The 19,773-nt window shown below is 42.1% G+C and overlaps 1 protein-coding gene across 4 annotated transcripts in view; it reads left to right on the plus strand.

Moving 5' to 3' along the window:
* PDE10A (phosphodiesterase 10A) overlaps nt 1-19,773 on the plus strand; it is a 619,526-nt gene that overhangs the window by 186,139 nt on the left and 413,614 nt on the right. Inside the window, exon 1 of one of the 4 annotated variants that reach the window (XM_089668594.1) lies at nt 15,914-16,241. The exons of the other annotated variants lie outside the window; for them this stretch is intronic. Coding sequence (XP_089524720.1) covers nt 16,178-16,241 — 64 coding nt within the window. The 5' untranslated portion in view covers nt 15,914-16,177. Of the gene's footprint in view, nt 1-15,913; nt 16,242-19,773 lie in introns of those variants that run through there. 4 annotated transcript variants of the gene reach the window in all.

The following is a 19,773-nucleotide window of genomic DNA, read 5'->3' on the forward strand; positions in this document are numbered from 1 at the left end:
AGCAAAGCAAAAAAGTTGAAAAGCAAAGAAGTTGTAGCATGCTCTCTGAGAACATAAAGCTAAATGGGCACAAGCAGTCTCCAGTGCTTTTGATAGTAAGCATGAAGTGCTTCTGTCTTTTTTATTATAAAAATGTACTGTTTCTCCCAATCAAATTCCCACTTGAATTATGTACTCAAGTTACTAAAAGTAAACTTAGTGTACTTTAAATGAAAAAGGATCCTGTACATTGGCAGCTTCCCACTGACGACAGCATTAAAAAAAGATGAACACCAACAGTAATAGGGCTTCGGGGGACATACAGGCAAATGAAAGAAGATCTGCACTGTGCTGCAGTTTCCTTAGAAGGAATAAAAAATATCAGATACTGCATTAAAGGACATCTCAATTGATATTTTCTATGTATAAGAGGAGGAAAAAACTATCCAATCATATGTACTACAGGTACTTCTAAAATAACTTTTTTCTAAAAATTAATTTCTTTAGCCATTATATTACTGAACAATTTTCAATGTTCACAGTGGGTTCTATAAACTACAAAAAGTAATCACCCACAAAAACATTCAAACATTATATTGCACACTTACTGAACTTTTTTTTAACTTTTGATTTAAAATTGACAAATCAACATTCTGACCAGACATTTTGGGACATAGCACTCTACGTTCAAAGCCTCACACAAAAAGGGTTAAAGTCTAGCTAGACACTACAACACTAAAATGAACTGATGAACATAAGGACTCATGTACGCAGGATGTTTGGAAAACATTTCTGAACAATGGAAACTGATTGCTGGAAAAAAGTCTCTTTAGCCACAATTGCATACCGCGTTTATGCACGTTTGCGTTTAGAAGTGTTTTTTAAAGATAACATCAGGAGATCTTCCAAAATGCCCAGAATACACTGAAAAACAGTAAAAAATTAACTATTTCAGACATTTTGAGAGGAACAGAGAGAGCAGAAGCAGAGAGAGTAGTACGTGTTGAGATTACCTGTCTTTTCTGGTTGTATTCACTATGGATCCCATCATAAGCATAATGCAGTACGTTCTACCATTTTTTCCTTCACGCGAAACCTGGAACTGACTGTACTGGTGTACTAGGTCCATTTGAATACATGGAAAACACTTTGTATGTATTTCTGATGATGAAAAAAGGCCCTGGACAGCATTTGGATATGGAACAGTTAAAAAACACTTATAAACACAGTTAGCCACGTTTACACGCATTTACAAGCATTTGGCATTTGAAACGCTGATAAAATCTACTCCTGAACGCAATTTTGGTGCGTTAAAAAAAGACTGCAAACTCAACTGCCTGTAAATGACTGTAAACGACTATATGTACATGGACACATAGGAAAACATTAGGGAGAGTTCAGGGGCTGCTAAAAAAAAACGCAGAAAAGCTCCTGAACGTGAGTTTATCAGCTGCAGTGTACATGAGCCCTAAGAATCAAATATTTACTTAGAATAATTGCTATGATAATCAACGCCATCTATTAACCATAATGCAGTATCTTCCTGATTCATGTTATTCTTATGAAGAACATCTGACCTGGAGAAAAAAATAGCCTGATAACATTCTATGTAGTGCTCATTTGCACAGAACAAATGGACAAGCAGTTTCGCAGGACCAATAGCTCTGACTTAATGTTTTTCTATAAATACACCCCGATGTGTGATAAGTCGTTGAGGACTTCCCAGTGCTAGAGCAAAGGTGAAGAGAACCTCATGCATCATAGGACAAACCTGAACAATTATGGAAAATGAAAGTATAAAAAAATGCTTGGAGCTTTTAGGGGTGGTGGGGGGCATGAGAAGCAGGAGTACAAGCCCAAAATTGGACTTCCTTAAAAAAAAAAACACTTAATGCTTTTACTACCACCCACGTAGCTGTTAGGTTGATGACAATAGCAGCATATTGGCATGAAAACAAATTCTTAGTGCAATAGCAGCCATTAATTTGTTTATTTTTTTTTAGAGTAGACAGAAGGCTATATTGTAGAAGAGATCCAACGACTAAACAGGCAGAAGTAGCTAAACAAGTGGTCTGGAGCCAGATAGGAGGTCCTTCACTGCCAGAACCAGTGTGTGGGCAGCCAGGCATGAGCCTGATAGCATGCAGCTTCTCCAGAGGACTCAGCTAGTGTGGGGAGCACTTCCCCTCTTGCTAGAGAACACTCTAGTTCCAGTGCTGTGACCTCCCTGAGTCCTCTGGTCTGGGATCCATGCAGCTGTCCACCTGTGTTATTGGAGCTATCGTGGACTTCACTGAGAGGGATGCTATTTCTAAGGATAAGTACAAGTAGTTGTTTGTGTTCTGAATTGTTTTACTGAAGTAGTGATTCTTAGCAACACTGCTATAGAGTATTATAGTCATATGCTATGCAGCCACAAATTATCCTAATTGTGAAGAATCCATGTTTGTGCAGCTTTCATAATCTGGTTTGTATTATTCTGCAGTGACTAGCTTTTGCATTCAATTAGAAAACCCAATATGACCAAAACACCCTTCACAAGGCTCTGCAACCACATTATGGGCTGCATGCACAGATACCGTAGCTGAAAATAGGCAAGGACAAGTCCTCCTCTGAATGCTGAAATAAAAATTTCAGTTTTGGTTAAAAGAAACAACACCAAATGAATTGCAACTCCAGAGTGAAATTACAAATTCTTTGTAATTTATGGTAACCACTCCTGTTTACTGACTCTTATCCCACTAGCTGTTGATGTGCTTGCCTTAGCCTCCATGAAGACATCTTTAAATGCATTTTGGTCCTTGGTACTATAGTGTCTATTAGATTCATTGCCTTCAGATATATACAGTGGGGCAAAAAAGTATTTAGTCAGCCACCAATTGTGCAAGTTCTCCCACTTAAAAAGAAAAGAGAGGCCTGTAATTGGCATCATAGGTAGACCTCAACTATGAGAGACAAAATGAGAAAAAAAATCCAGACAATCACATGGGCTGATTTGGAAAGAATTTGTTTGCAAATTATGATGGAAAATAAGTATTTGGTCACCTACAAACAAGCAAGATTTCTGGCTCTCACAGACCTGTACCTTCTTCTTTAAGAGGCTCCTCTGTCCTACACTCATTACCTGTATCAATGGCACCTGTTTGAACTTGTTATCAGTATAAAAGACACCTGTCTACAACCTCAAACAGTCACACTCCAAACTCCACTATGGTAAGGACCAAAGAGCTGTCGAAGGACACCAGAAACAAAATTGTAGACCTGCACCAGGCTGGGAAGACTGAATCTGCAATAGGCAAGCAGCTCAGTGTGAACAAATCAACTGTGGGAGCAATAATTAGAAAATGGAAGACATACAAGACCACTGATAATCTCCCTCAATCTGGGGCTCCACGCAAGATCTCACCCCGTGGGGTCAAAATGATCACAAGAAGGGTGAGCAAAAATCTCAGGACCACACGGGAGGACCTAGTGAATGACCTGCAGAGAGCTGGGACCAACTTAACAAAGGCTACCATGAGTAACACACTACTCCGCCAGGGACTCAGATCCTGCAGTGCCAGACGTGTCCCCCTGCTTAAGCCAGTACATGTCCGGGCCCGTCTGAAGTTTGCTAGAGAGCATTTGGATGATCCGGAAGAGAATTGAGAGAATGTCATATGGTCAGATGAAACCAAAATAGAACTGTTTGGTAGAAACACAACTCGTCGTGTTTGGAGAGAGAATGCCGAGTTGCATCCAAAGAACACCATACCTACTGTGAAGCATGGGGGTGGCAACATCATGCTTTGGGGTTGTTTCTCCGCAAAGGGACCAGGACGACTGATCCATGTACAGGACAGAATTAATGGGGCCATGTATCGTGAGATTTTGAGTGCAAACCTCCTTCCATCAGAAAGGGCATTGAAGATGAAACATGGCTGGGTCTTCCAACATGACAATGATCCCAAACATACTGCTTGGGCAAGGAAGGATTGGCTTCGTAAGAAGCATTTCAAGGTCCTGGAGTGGCCTAGCCAGTCTCCAGATCTCAACCCCATAGAAAACCTTTGGAGGGAGTTGAAAGTCCGTGTTGCCCAGCGACAGCCCCAAAACATCACTGCTCTAGAGGAGATCTGCATGGAGGAATGGGCCAACATACCAGCAACAGTGTGTGCCAACCTTGTGAAGACTTACAGGAAATGTTTGACCTCTGTCATTGCCAACAAAGGATATATAACAAAGTATTGAGATGAACTTTTGATATTGACCAAATACTTATTTTCCACCATAATTTGCAAATAAATTCTTTCCAAATCAGCCAATGTGATTGTCTGGATTTTTTTTCTCATTTTGTCTCTCATAGTTGAGGTCTACCTATGATGCCAATTACAGGCCTCTCTCATCTTTTTAAGTGGGAGAACTTGCACAATTGGTGGCTGACTAAATACTTTTTTGCCCCACTGTACAATTAGCTGGCTTAGATAAAGTCTGGGTTGCCACTTAAAACCTTCTCCTCAATATGCTGGTAAGTTTGCTCCATATTATATTACTCTTTTGAAATTTTGCCCAAGATCAATCCTGTGTCTCCTTTCATTTCTCTCCTCTGAAGTTAGTGGTTCTCAACAGATTATCTCTTCCCTACTCCAGTTGTTTCTTATTAAGCAGCTACCTTCCCAGAACACTAGGTCCAGCTAATTCATAGCTCTTCAGAGGTAAGTTGTATTGGCTCTTAGTTTGGAAAGGCTTCAGTCTGGAAAAACACTTCTAGACCTTAGCATTTGATTTTGCTCCTAAGTATGTAAATGTTATCACCTCTTTCCAGGCCCTCGGCAGGTGGGAAGACCTTGTAATTTGGTGGGTAGCATTACATTTACTTACTTCCCATAATTCAGTGCCTTTGTTTCCTCATGCATCACAAAGCACAGTGGATCTGTCACGTACCTGGGTAGTGAGCCTGACGTGAAAAGGCAGGCCTCCCGTACAACTCCGGCTCAAGGACTGCTGATGGTGAGACAGCGGTCGCAGGGGCACGGTGGGGTATGAGTGCCTGTGATTTTCTGTGATTTATTGGACTGATCGTCCAGTAATAGCTGATGAGTTGTAGGCAGGGAGCAAGGTTCTGATGTAGCCGTGCCGGATGGATGGATACGCAAGAGCTGCATGCTTAGGATGCAGGGTCAGGCGGTTCGGTATCGGTCAGGCAGATCACGCTTAAGCGGCAGGAGAAAGAGTAGTCAGGTCACAGGCCAGGTCAGCAATGGAAGATCAATCAGACAGGACCGGAGACAGAAGAATAATCCAAGACAAGCCAGAGGTCAGGGCAGGTAGCAATCAAGCGGAAATCAGGAACAGGCTGGTTCGGTATCAGGAGACAATCACAGGAATCAGGGAACACGAGCTGGGATAAGACCATACGGCAATGGGATAACTACTGCAGCCAGTTTAAATAGCCCTTTTGGCACCAGCATTAGCGACAGGCGCGCGCCCGTATGCGTTCCTATGTCCAAGTGCCTGCACATCTGTAAGGACTCTGCGCATGTGCATATTTGTGTGCCGTGGAACTTCACCTGCACGATGGGTAGGCCTTTCCTGACAGGATCCATCATTTAAACTTGGGTAAGACACTTAGGGGGAGCTTTACTAAAACTGGAGAGTGCAAACTCTGGTGTAGCTCTGCACAGAAACCAATCAACTTCCAGGATTTATTGCGAAAACTTAATTGAATAAGCTGAAGTTAGGAGCTGATTGGCTACCATACGCAGCTGAGCCAGATTCTGGGTCCTCCAGTTTTAGTAAATCTCCCTTTTAGTCTCCACTTGAGCAAGAAGTCTGTGTGCTACCCTGAGCTCCCACACCCTGTGCTGCACCCACACTCTAAACCTCTGCTGTATCCCCCAGCAAAGCCTCCGCATCACTTCCTCTGCACCTGCAGCCTCTGCGGCATCCACAGTCTGAGCCTCCATTGCATCTCTGTTCCATCTATATCTTTAAACTTTGTTGCACCTGCAGACTTCTCTGCACCCAGACCCTCTGCTGTGCCCCAACTGCACACATACTCTTCACTGCATCCACAGTCTGAACTTTTGCTGCATCTCAATCTTCACTGCCCCTGAAGCCCTTTTTGCACTCAAAGTCACTGCTGCAACCACGGTGTCAACCTCCATTGCATCCATAGTCTAAACCTCAGCTGCATCGGCAGACTCAGTCCCTGCTGCAATGACAGCCTCCACCTTCTGCTGTACTGGCAGCCTCCAACCTCAATCTCTTCTTCCAGCTACCCTGGTAAGCATGTCTCTCCCACACTACAGTTACCCAACACCAACCCTCCTGTACAACTGGATATACTGTATCTGTTAAATAAAAGTCACAAATTTAAAGATTTAAAAAAAAAAAATACTTTTGAAATTGCATTTAAGTAGAAATAAAATATATGGTTCCCTTATCAGGTGTCCCTCAAATGAAAAATGCTAAATGAAGGCTAAAAAAAAGGCTACAAAAATTAAACTATAATAAAAAAAATTAAATGAAAAAACTTACCTTGGAACACAGCCAATGACACCAGTGTTCCTCACTGCTACCTCCTGGGAGTGCAAGAATTTACTGTTCCACTGTGCTGAACATTCTCCTGCTCCAGCACACTCCACTTCAGCATGTTGAAGCTTAATTGAAATTTTAGTGATTGAATTTACATATACTTTAATTTATGCTGCCATTGATAAGAAATATGCAGAGGTAAAGCAGAATTTTTTAAGGCTCCTATCTAATTTTTTAAATCAGAAAAGTTAATAGAGAGAGAAGTTTAAAGCTTAGATGAAAAACAAGCTCTGCAGTGAGGCTGCCCCTACACAGAAAATGATAAATGCTTGTTTTTGCTAGGGTACCAATGAAAAAGCACTTTTACTTTTCTAATCCCATTCTTCGTGGGCAGAGCTCACCTCTTCTCTCTGACGCTTGAGGTAATGGGCGGCTCCTGAGCATCCTCATGTACAATGCCCACCAAGAGAGGGATTAGGAAAGTAAAAGTGCTTTCATTGGTACCCTAGAAAAAATAAGCATTTAACATTTTCTGTGTAGGGGCAGCCTCACTGCAGAGCTGATTTTTCATCTAAGCTTTAAACTTCTTTCTCTATGAAGTTTTCTAATTTAAAAAATTAGATAGGAGCCTTCAAAATTTCTGCTTTACCTCTGCAAAGTTCTTATCAATGGCAGCATAGATTAAAGTATATGTAAATTGAATCACTAAACTGATGGTCCTCCATTTTACATGATGACGTCACAGCTGTGACAACTGGCTGGAGCACTGAAGAGAAGAAGCTGTGGGGGGCTGGTTGCATGCAAGGAGGAGCCTTGTAGGTGCAAAGGGTAAGGTAAGTGACAAAAGTAAGCATTTAACTCCAGAAGTACTGGAGGGGGGGGTGGAGCATTTTTGGAAACTGCAGCTATGGAAAAAGGTTGAATTAAATATTACCCTATATGGTAAAGTAATATGTGAGACCAATATGACAGAGTTATGTACAGACACTGTACTCTTCTCAGTATAGTTCATTTTAAAACATACTCATTATCATATTGAAACAATCGAATGTTATGTCTGTCTTTCCAACGTCAAACCCTTGTTTTGAAAACATCAGCAACACCCTATGTTTCATTTGATACAATATGCATATATTCACACACTCAAGAAACAAATGAACCCAAACATTTTACTTAATTTCCTTCCTCTGTGTAATCACCAAGTCAAAGTCCATAGGCGTAGATTTCTTGCAGAGCAGAAAACTATTACATTTGCACAGTTCCTTGTTTTTTAGGAGATAGTTCTGCTTGCTATCAGAACATAAAATACTAATTTATGACATTATTTATGTGATCAGTGCATAGAGCTATCTCTAAAATAAATAAAATCATAAGCTATTGATTCCTCTTTAAAAAAAAATAATTTTTCTACTGGGGAATGAAAACACCGCCAAGATGTACATTTCTCAAGCAATCAAAATCAGTAAATGCAATTTGATTTATACTATTACTCTTATGTGATTTATTGACTTTGTTTATTTTTCTGTATATATATATATTCTCTCTCTCTCCCCACACAGCCATTAATGTCTAAACTGATGGCAACAAAAGTGAGTACACCCCTAAGTGAAAATGTCCAAATTGGGCCCAAGTAGCCATTTTCTCTCCCCAGTGTCATGTTAGTGTTACAAGGTCTCAGGTGTGAATGGGGAGCAGGTGTGTTAAATTTGGTGTTATCACTCTCACTCTCTCATATTGGTCACTGGAAGTTCATCCTGGCACCTCATGGCAAAGAACTCTCTGAGGATCTGAAAAAAAGAATTGTTGCTCTACATAAAGATGACCTAGGCTATAAGAAGATTGCCAAGACCCTGAAACTGAGCTGCAGCATGGTGGCCAAGACCATACAGCGGTTTAACAGGACATGTTCCACTCAAAACAGGCCTTGCCATGGTCAACCAAAGAAGTTGAGTGCACGTGCTCAGCGTCATATCCAGAGGTTGTCTTTGGGAAATAGACATATGAATGCTGCCAGCATTGCTGCAGAGGTTGAAGGGGTGGGGGGTCAACCTGTCAGTGCTCAGACCATATGCCACACACTGCATCAAATTGGTCTGCATGGCTGTCGACCCAGAAGGAAGTCTCTTCTAAAGATTATGCACAAGAAAGCCTGCAAACAGTTTGCAGAAGACAAGCAGACTAAGGACATGGATTACTGGAACCCTGTCCTGTGATCTGATGAGACCAAGATAAACTCATTTGGTCCAGGTGGCGTCAAGCATGTGTGGCGGCAACCAGGTGAGGAGTGCAAAGACAAGTGTGTTTTGCCTACAGTCAAGCATGGTGATGGGAGTGTCATAGTCTGGGGCTGCATGAGTGCTTCCAGCACTGGGGAGCTACAGTTTATTGAGGGAACCATGAATGCCAGCATGCACTGTGACATATTGAAGCAGAGCATGATCCCCTTCCTTCAGAGACTACGCAGTATTCCAAACACACGCAGGGCAGTATTCCAAACACACCTCCAAGACGGCCACTACTTTGCTTAAGAAGCTGAGTGTAAAGGTGATGGACTTGCCAAGCATGTCTCTAGACCTAAACCCTATTGAGCATCTGTGGGGCATCCTCAAACGAAAGGTGGAGGAGCGCAAGGTCTCTAATATCCACTAAGTCTGTGATGTCATCATGGAGGAGTGGAAGAGGACTCCAGTGGCAACCTGTGAAGCTCTGGTGAACTCCATGCCCAACAGGGTTAAGGCAGTGCTGTAAAATATTGACACTTTGGGCCCAATTTGGACACTTTCCCTTAGGGGTGTACTCACTCTTGTTGCCAGCGGTTTAGACATTAATGGCTGCGTGTTGATTTATTTTGAGGGGACAGCAAATTTACACTGTTATACAAGCTGTACACTCACTACTTTACATTGTAGCAAAGTGTCATTTCTTCAGTGTTGTCACATGAAAAAATATAATAAAATATTTAAAAAATGTGAGGGGTGTACTCACTTCTGTGTGTGTGTATACAGTATGTATATATATAGATATAATATTTTTATTATTTATATTACTTTATTTCTGACTTTGGAATAAAAGAGAATATATAGAACTGCAGTTTGCTTAAAGCGGAACTTCACCCAAAAGGAAAAGTTTCACTTTATGCCCTTCCCCCCCATCCCCCCCTGCCACATTTGCATTTGGTATGACTTTTTTTGGGGAGGAGTGGGTGCCTAGTTTTGACAGGTACCTGCTCCCACTTATGCTCGGATCAGCTAGATGATCCGAGAGGAAGTTCCCCCCACCCCATTCATAAAGCGCAGTGCAGCTTCTGCATGCGCAATGGGCAGTTGGCTGTGAAATTGCAAGCAGCACAAATGGCTGCCCACAGTTAAAGTGGTAGTAAACCATGGCCTTTTTAAAAAGAAAAAAAAAAACCTGCAAAACAAAGGCATAATGTGCTAGTATGCATCCAATATGAATGCTTACCTTAGAGCAAAGGCCTCCAGTAGTGCGCTGTCACTGGTAGCAGGGCTTCCATCTTCACCCAGTCGTCCTTCCGGGTTTGCATACTCTGGCCATCTGACTGGTCAAGCTGCGTTGACGTCACTCACGCATGCTGGAGTTTCATCTGCATCACAGAGCTTTGAAGGGACAGCATAGGTATGCCGTCCCTTCAGAGTGCATGTTTAGGAGATATTCACTGTACCTACAGGTAAGTCTTATTATAGGCTTACCTGTAGGTACAAGTTTTAAAAATGACTTTACTTCCAATTTTTAGGTGCCGCTGCCAGGAACCAGAAAGCTATTAAAGAACTAGCCTGGGTGAGGATGGCGCTTTATCCCTGGACAGGTACAGTAAGTGCACTGTTATTATAAGTTAGCAGCCATAAGATTTGTAGCTGCTGACTTTTAATTTTTTTTTTTTAGAGTGAAGACCCTCTTTAATTTTTTAAACACAACAGAGCAGCACAATAAATGTCTAGCAAAGACCAACTGCTAATCTGTAAGAATTGTTATTCAGTATGTAGCACAAGTTAAAATACAATTTAATCTTTAACATGAATTCTTGTGATTATTTAACTTTATTTTTTTGTATGCTCGATTATTATATATTTTAGTTCATTGTATGTACAGTATATTACTTTATTTTGACTACTGATTGGAATAAACGAGAATGTACAGAACTACAATCAGTAGTCAAAATAAAGTAATATACTGTACAAATTATTTCAATTTGTAGTGAAAATAAAATAATATAATAGAATAATATGTAATTGAGTATATAAAAAAATACAAAGAATCCCCAAAGAATTCAAGAATTAAATTGCATTTTAATTTTTGCTACATATAACAAATCATAGAGATTAGCAGCTGGTCTTTATTGGGCATTTATGATTTTCTTTTGTAATTTCTAAAATTTTGAAGTAAACTGTAGTTTTGTACATACTCCTTTATTCCAGTTTACTTCAAAATGTTAGAAATGACAAAAGAGAATCATAAATGCCCAATAAAAACCAGCTGCTAATCTGTATGATTTGTTACATATAACACAAATTGAAATGCAATTTAATTCTTAAATTATTTGGTGTTTCTTTGTATTTTTTTTATTTATTCAATTATTATATATGTTATTCTGTTATGTATATATTACTTTATTTTGACTAAAAATTGGAATAATTTGTACAGTATATTACTTCATTTTGACTACTGATTGGAATAAAGGAGAACATACAGAACTGCAGTTTACTTTAAAATTTTAGAAATGACAAAAAAATCATAAATGCCCAATAAAGACCAAATGCTAATCTGTACGATTTGTTATATGTAGAACAAATTGAAAGGCAATTTAATTCTTGAATTCTTTGTTTTTTTGTATACTCTTACTATATATTCTATTCTATTATGTACTGTATATATTACTTTATATTGACTACACATTGGAATAAAGGAGAATATACAGAACTACAGTTTACTTCAAAATGTTAGAAATGCATCATAAATGCCCAATAAAGACTAGCGACTAATCTGTATAATTATTTATTTTGTATGTACTATTATTCATTGTGGTTATTTATTATTATACAGCATAAATATAGTGCCAAAAGTTTGTGCAACTCTTTAAAATATAAAGGGAAACAGTACAGTTGAATACAATTCAATGCAATACAACCTTAGAGAGAGTTTACAATCTAAACAATAGTCTATTTTATAGTTTTCTTTACTTGGGTAGTGTAGTAGCTTAGTGGTTAGCCCTTCTGCCTTTCAGCACTCAAGTCATTGGCTTGAATCCCAGCCAAGATACATGGAGTTTGCATGTTCTCCCTGTGCTTCATTTGGTTTCCTTCAAGTACTTTTTTTCCCTCACTCCTAAGACCTACTAGTAGGTTAAATTGCTGTCTAAAGTTGCCCTGTCTAATATGTGTATGTAGGCATGTGAGGTTGATACCTTAGATTCTAAGCATCTTGAGGAGTGGGACTGAGGTGAACGGACAGGTGCTGTGTAAATTGTCAGTGCTATGTATATACATGCAATAAATAAAACATTTAATTATGTTATTATTTGTACAGTATATCACTTTAGTTTTTACAGCAGATTGGAATAAAGCAGAATGTATAAAACTGCAGTTTACGTTGATTTTTTTTAAACAAAGCAGCAACATAAATGCCCAGTATAGGCCAGTGGCTAATTTGTAAAATTATTTATATGCAGCACAAATTAAAATGGAATTTCAATTGTACTATTGTTCCTCTGCTGTTTTTATTATTATTTGAATACAGGATTTTTATAGTGCCAACAGTTTGTGCAGTGCTTTAAAATATAAAGAAAAATATAACAGCACAGTTACAATACAATTCAATACAAGAATGTTAGGTGGGCCCTGCTTGTGAGAGTTTACAATCTAAATGACTGTTTATTTTTTGAATTTTATATTTTTATTTATAGATTGTATATTTAAATATTATAGTACTGTATTGTTATTTTATTAATGAATATTAATTTATTTTACAGCATATTTGAATAAAGGAGAATTTATAGAACTGTAGCTTATTTTGATGTTTTGCACTCGACAAAGCAGCACCATAAATGCTCTGTAAAAACCAGTGGCTAATCTGTAAGATTATTTATATGCAGCACAAATTAAAATGCAGTTTAATTTGTACTGTTATTACCTGGCAATTTTTTGATTATGATGATTAGTATTAATACACAGGATTTATCTAGTGCCAGCAGTTTTTAGCAGTATAGTTACAATGCAATGCAAAGCATGAGGGTTAGGAAGGACCTGCTCCTGACAGTCTACAATCTAAATTACGTTTTTTTCTTGTATTTTATATCTTTATATATTATATTGTTAATTTTCATCCTATTCTATTTATATTTTATTTCATTATTTTATTTAACTTTTGACTAGGAATTAATACAAAGAAGAATGTATAGAACTGCAGTTTATTTTGATTTTTTTTTTTTTAGACCAGCAAAGCAACATGATACTTGGATCAGCAGCTATTATGTATGCTTTGAGTCTTCCCAGGTATAGAAGTTGGAGTCTTGCTGGAAATAAGACCTGTTTGTGTCATGTGACCAGTCAATGCCTAAGCAATGTGCCCCTCCAACAGTCAGGTGGCAGATGAAAAGTTGATAGGAGATAGAAAAGTCTGTGTGCTGCACAGATTCTTTTTTGTTTTTGTACTTCTATGTGTAGGTTATACACAAATCACAGTAATATGCATAACATTATGATCTCCCACCACAATTTATTGAGGCAAGGACTTCATTAGACCTCTAAAGGTATGCTGTGGTATCTGGCAGTCATCAGTAGTGGATCCTGTCCTGAAAGTTCCAAGGTGGAGCCTTGTTTTTCCAGCACTTCTCACAAATGCTCGATTGGATTAAGATCTGGAGAATCCAGAGACAACACCTCAAACCCCTTGTTGTGTTTCTCAAACCATTCTTGAATTCCATCACACCAGGCCATCTTCTTTCATTGCTCCTTGGTCCAGTTCTGATGCTCATGTGCCCATTGTAGGCGTTTTTGACTGTGGACATGGGTCAGCATGGGCACTCCAACCGATCAGCAGCTACATGCAGCCCCATACGCAACAAACTGATGCATTGTGTGCTCTGACACCTATCTGCACCAGCATGAACTTTTTCAGCAATTTGAGTCACAGTAACTCTTTTATTTGATTAGACTACATGGATCAGCCTTTGCTCCCCAGCTGCATCAATGAGTCTTGCATTTTGGAGTTGCTCTGACCCAGTCACCTAGACATTACAATTTGGTTCTTCATTCAAATCCTAATGCTTATCCATTTTTTCAGTTTTCCACACATCAACTTCAGGGACAACATGATCACTTGCTGCCTAATATATCCCACCATCTTTTATATGCCTTTGTAACAAGATAATCTATGTTATTAATTGTACCTGTCAGTGCCCATAATATTTTGGCTGATTGGTGTTGGTCCTGTATTGGGGTGTACATTAAATGCACTTTTATCTTGAACTCTCAGGGGGTATGGCATGCTTCTGGGAGGTGGGAATGATAATGGCCCAGGGTGGGGACATTGAAGTCTCGGGGAATGGCAATGGCCTGGGATAGAGTTGTTAAAGTTTCTTGGAATGGTAATGACCCGGGGTGGGAACATCGAAGTTCTTGGGAATGGTAATGGCCTGGGATAGAGTTGTTGAAGTTTCTGGGAATGGTAATGGCCCGGGCTGGAGACATTGAAGTCTCTGAGAATGGTAATGGCCCAGGGTGGGAACATCGAAGTCTCTGGGAATGGTAATGGCCCGGGGTGGGGACATTGAAGCCTCTGAGATTGGTAATGGCCCGGGATGGAATCGCTGAAGTCTCTGGGAATAGTAATGGCAGGGACACTAAATTCTCTGGGAATGGTAATGGCCTGGGGTGGAGATGATGAAGTCTCTGAGAATGGTAAAGGCCCAGGATGGAGTCACTGAAGTCTCTGGGAATAGTAATGATCTATGATGATGACATTGAAGTCTCTGGGAATAGTAATGGCCCAGGGTGGGGATGTTAAAGTCTCTGGTAGGGACATTGAAGTCTCTGGGAATAGTAATGGTCTATGGTAGGGACATGGGAATGGTGATGTCCCGGGGTGGGGACACCGAAGTCTCTGGGAATGGTGATGTCCCGGGGTGGGGACACCGAAGTCTCTGGGAATGGTGATGTCCCGGGGTGGGGACGTTGAAGTCTCTGGGAATGGTGATGTCCCGGGGTGGGGACGTTGAAGTCTCTGGGAATGGTGATGTCCCGGGGTGGGGACGTTGAAGTCTCTGGGAATGGTGATGTCCCGGGGGGGGGGGACGTTGAAGTCTCTGGGAATGGTGATGTCCCGGGGATGGGGACGTTGAAGTCTCTGGGAATGGTAATGTCCCGGGGTGGGGACACTGAAGTCTCTGGGAATGGTAATGTCCCGGGGTCAGGCATTGAAGTCTCTGGGAATAGTAATATCCCAGGGATGGGGACGTTGAAGTCTCTGGGAATGGTGATGTCCCGGGGTGGGGACACCGAAGTCTCTGGGAATGGTAATGTCCCGGGGATGGGGACGTTGAAGTCTCTGGGAATGGTGATGTCCTGGGGATGGGGACGTTGAAGTCTCTGGGAATGGTAATGTCCCGGGGATGGGGACGTTGAAGTCTCTGGGAATGGTGATGTCCTGGGGATGGGGACGTTGAAGTCTCTGGGAATGGTGATGTCCCGGGGTGGGGACACCGAAGTCTCTGGGAATGGTGATGTCCCGGGGTGGGGACACCGAAGTCTCTGGGAATGGTGATGTCCCGGGGTGGGGATGTTGAAGTCTCTGGGAATGGTGATGTCCCGGGGTGGGGACACCGAAGTCTCTGGGAGTGGTGATGTCCCGGGGTGGGGACACCAAAGTCTCTGGGAATGGTGATGTCCCGGGGTGGGGACACCAAAGTCTCTGGGAATGGTGATGTCCCGGGGTGGGGACACCAAAGTCTCTGGGAGTGGTGATGTCCCGGGGTGGGGACACCGAAGTCTCTGGGAATGGTGATGTCCCGGGGTGGGGACGTTGAAGTCTCTGGGAATGGTGATGTCCCGAGGTGGGGACACTGAAGTCCCTGCGGTGACTTAGGAAGGCAGTAAGCTGTCTGCACTGTGGTGAGCCCTCCCACCCTTCATTTCCTCTGGATGTCAGAAGGTGCCTGGCTGGGCTCTGCTCCCATTATATAAACAAAAAGAAGATGTCATGAGCAGAAAGCAGCCTTGTCATCGCAGTGCTTAGCATCCCAGGCCCTCAGCACCCCTTCGCTGAGTCCCATTCACATCGCTTGGCTCCCTCGTCATAGAGGCAGCAGAAGGACAGCCCGCCCTTCCCTGTGCATTCTGCTTCCAGACTACTGAACTCCGCCGCCCGCCCATTGCCGCCACCCCACCCTCTTCCTCTCACATCGTCAGAGCCGGCAAGGAGTGTAGAGAGAAGCATACAAAGTGTTGTGGGTGGAGGTAGAGAGGGGCGAAGGGGAGGAGGGAGAGAGGAGGGAAAGGAGAGCTGAGCTCCCCGCACTCGGCAGTGATACGCCGGACTCTCTCGCCGCACTTCTCCCGCCGGAGCCCCTCAGTCAGTCGGTCCGTCCAGTGAGGGTCGTCGGACAGAGCCGGTCCCGGGAGCCGGGCTGAGCGGACAGAGGCTTCCTCCGGAGCTGAGTGGGGCAGACATGGAAGATGGACCTTCTTCTGAAGGCTGCTTCAGAAGGTTTACAGACTGCTTTTTGAGCACCAGTGAGTACCCGACTGCTATTCCCGGCATAGCACTGCCTGCATGCACGGTCTATGACGAGACATTGATCGCACTGCAGATCACAGAGCTGGCAGCTGCCTTAGTTTTCTGTTTTCACACTTGTCCCTTTAATTTCACCTGCTAATCCTGTCATTCATCCATTTCCATACTGAGCAGTGTTGTCATCCTAGAATGACATCTTCTCCATTATTTATTTCAGGTACTTGTATAGCGCTGTCAGTTTATGCAGCGCTTTATACATATATATTGAACATTCACATCAGTCCCTAACCCTCAAGGGGCGTACAATCTAAGGTCCCTAACTTACATTCATACATACACATATTAGGGCCAATTTAGACAGGAGCCAATTAACCTACCAGCATGTCTTTGGAGTGTGGGAGGAAACCGGAGCACCCGGAGAAACCCACGCAGGCACAGGGAGAACATGCAAACTCCATAGTTGGGAATTGAACCCATGACCCATTTACTGCAAGGCAGTCGTGCTAACCACTAAGCCACTGTGCCACCCCATGAATGGGGGAGGTGTTTTATAGTGCACAGAACTAGCATGGAGCAATATTACAGGTGTCTGCCATAATGTACTAGTATGCACCTTATACTGGCACATTAGGGCAGACTTAGGATGGCTTTGAGCTCAGCTAACTGTGGGCTGTAGCGTCGCCTTCCCATAGACTTCGAGGAGGTCCCGCGGTTTTGTTGCTGTTTCAGAAATGGCAGCAAAGATGCAGCATGCGGGAGTTTTGATGTGCTTTCCTTAATCGCACCAAAACCACGGGACCTCCTAGAAGGGAAGGCACAGCTTACCCACAGGAAAATCACAAGAGCCCCCCCAGCCTTGAGCTGTCACCGCTACCAGCATTGCCATCTTTGTCCCGTCTTCATGCTGGGTTTGGTTCTCCAGCCATTTGAATGGTCGGCCTGTTGTGACATCACTATCGTGCATGCACCTGAGAGGTCCCATTGCGGCACAAGTGTGCCATGAATACAAAGCACACTGCACATGCTCAGTGATGTCATTGGCTGGAGCCCATGTCAGTCTCTCCTATATGGTGCTAGTTTAGGAGATATTTAAGGTAGCTTTAAGTAAGACATACTGACTTACCTGTAGGGAAATGTCTTAGGTTAAGCCGGCCACAGATTGGAATTCAATCAGTTCTTCATGGACTGTCCAAGATTCGATCCATCTGTCGGTATGCTGGTTGTATTGAAGTCGATCTATCAGTCTCTTTTTTTGTTTTTGCCTGATCACTGCCGCTCTAGCCATCAGCAGTAATTGTGTTCTGCGCTTTGGGAGGCATTTACTGACTGTGATGGAGAATCGAGTGGTTGAAGGAAAGAAAATTGCATGATGTACAGTCAGCCTTAGAGTTTAATACCACTTTAACTGATACCAGTCCAGAGGCAGAAAGTATAGGACGCTGGCTTTACACTGTTCATTGTTAAATTGGTCAGTTGGTGTATAGATTCCTCCATCCTTATAAATGAGGCAGATGGAGGAATCCCCCCCCCCCCCTCTGGGACATTGTATTCTGACAGCAGGACCATCCGTTGTCACAAGACACTGGCAATTGTAGCTGATCAAACAAAAGTTTTCAAGTGTGTCGCTTCAAAAAGGTGACAACTACATGCTGGTCGGAATTCTGCCAATCCTTGCTGAACTGGCTGAAATTGGATTCATGTATAGCTAGCCTAATTGTGTACATGTGGGAGACTCTGCGGTGGACCACTTTTCAGAGGTGTTTGACAGGCAGTGAGGAGGCGCCATGTCACATGTCCTTCGCACAACTGCACTGCAAGCACATGCCTTGGTGGCTGCAGCCAAGCGCAGCTCACTTGAATGGGTCGTATTTACTGGCGTTCTCGCCCGGCAAACGTGACGGGGGATAACTTTTGTTGTGGAAAGGATCTGTCACCGGCAGCAAAGCATCTCAGCTACAGCATGTGTACAACCCGGTCTAGCTGCTTTTGTAGCTTAGGGGCCAGTTCACATCTATGTGGTGCATTTTTGGTACATTGCATTTTAGACATGTTTGACATGTGTTTTATGTCACCATTGAACTCTATAGAATTTAGAATGCGCATAAAAGATGCAGACTTTTTGTAATGCAAGGCACCTAAAATGCACAAGTGTGAACATGGCCCAACAGGGGTGGTAAAAACAGCTCAGCTGCCTGTTTTTACTGCCACCCTAAATGCAAGTGAAAACAAGCCCAAGGCTATCAGCTCACAAGATATCTGGATTTTTTTTTTCTGCACTTGTCAAACTGATATAATAACACTTTCAAGTGATACATCTAACAGATCAAAAGGGATCAAATAAGAGGAAATGATTGGTCCAGTTTACATACTCAGATGACAACTTGCATCATTGTTTGTTTTTTTCTGAAATCCTTCAAGTTGTTGCTTAATTAGTGTTGGCAAACAGCAGCATCCTGCACCATGCCTGATTGTTGTATAGTTCATGGCTGATCTTTTTCTTTATATTTGTAATCTATAATCTAGCATTTCTTTGTGTAAATCCACAGCAATCAAAGGGACAAAAAATGGTTCAAGGTCTGAGCCCCCATTCACGTTTAAGCGTGTTTCAGCTTGTTTCACTATGCTTGACTACACCTGACTATGCCTAACATGCAGAATCTCATTTTTCAAAAATTGTCCCTGTTGACGTGTGCGCTCAGACACCATATGCGCAAAGTACATTAACTTTTTTATTTCAGTGCAGTCAGGCATTTGTGGTCCCATATAATCCAATGCAATATGCAAAGAACTCCTCTGCTCCTATAGAACTGTCCATACAATGCTGAGAGATAAAACATCAGGAGACTGGATGAGTTTTATATGTACTGCACCTTGGAAAGAAGGGAAAGGGGAGATGGGAATGAGACCTTAAAAGCTCAGCTCTGGGGAAACTTCTTCATTACAGTGGGCTGCGCCCCATACCTAAAAGGATTAACTGCCTGTTTTAGGTTTAAGGGACGTAGAAAAGAACATTTACATACCCAATCCTCTGTGCTGCTAGACAATTCTGCAGCGTCTTCTGCCCTATGCTCCATCCATTTTCAACCTATAGCCTGCAGCACTGATTGAGCGGGGAAATTCTGACAGGGCGGTTGTACAGAAGTCAAGTTGGTAGATCAGCTTCTGTACAACCTCCCTGCCCATATATGGATCAAAAATTCCCTGCTGAACCAGGTGAATTTCGATCCATGCTTATGGTCCTGACATCAATACTGGTGCGACGTTCATACCCCTGCATTGGATGTGGAAAAAAAAGTTCATATGGGCAGGATTTTCATACAAAGCTGAGCTCTAGAACTTTCCTCCTGCTAGCTTAAGGTCAGGAGCAACATTTAAAAAAAAATCTTATTTTACCAAAAAAGTAGTGCAGACTTCAGCAGAGGTAATATATATCCTCTTTAGACAAAAGTGTTGAAGAAAACATGGGCCACTTGGCCTTTTTATATGTGTCTCTTTCTGTCAGTAATATTTGAGTGAAGCCGATATTGTCTT

Source organism: Staurois parvus, unplaced genomic scaffold (assembly GCF_062004578.1).
Source record: "Staurois parvus isolate SC_StPar_1 unplaced genomic scaffold, SC_StPar_1.0 ptg000059l, whole genome shotgun sequence".
Taxonomy (NCBI): domain Eukaryota; kingdom Metazoa; phylum Chordata; class Amphibia; order Anura; family Ranidae; genus Staurois; species Staurois parvus.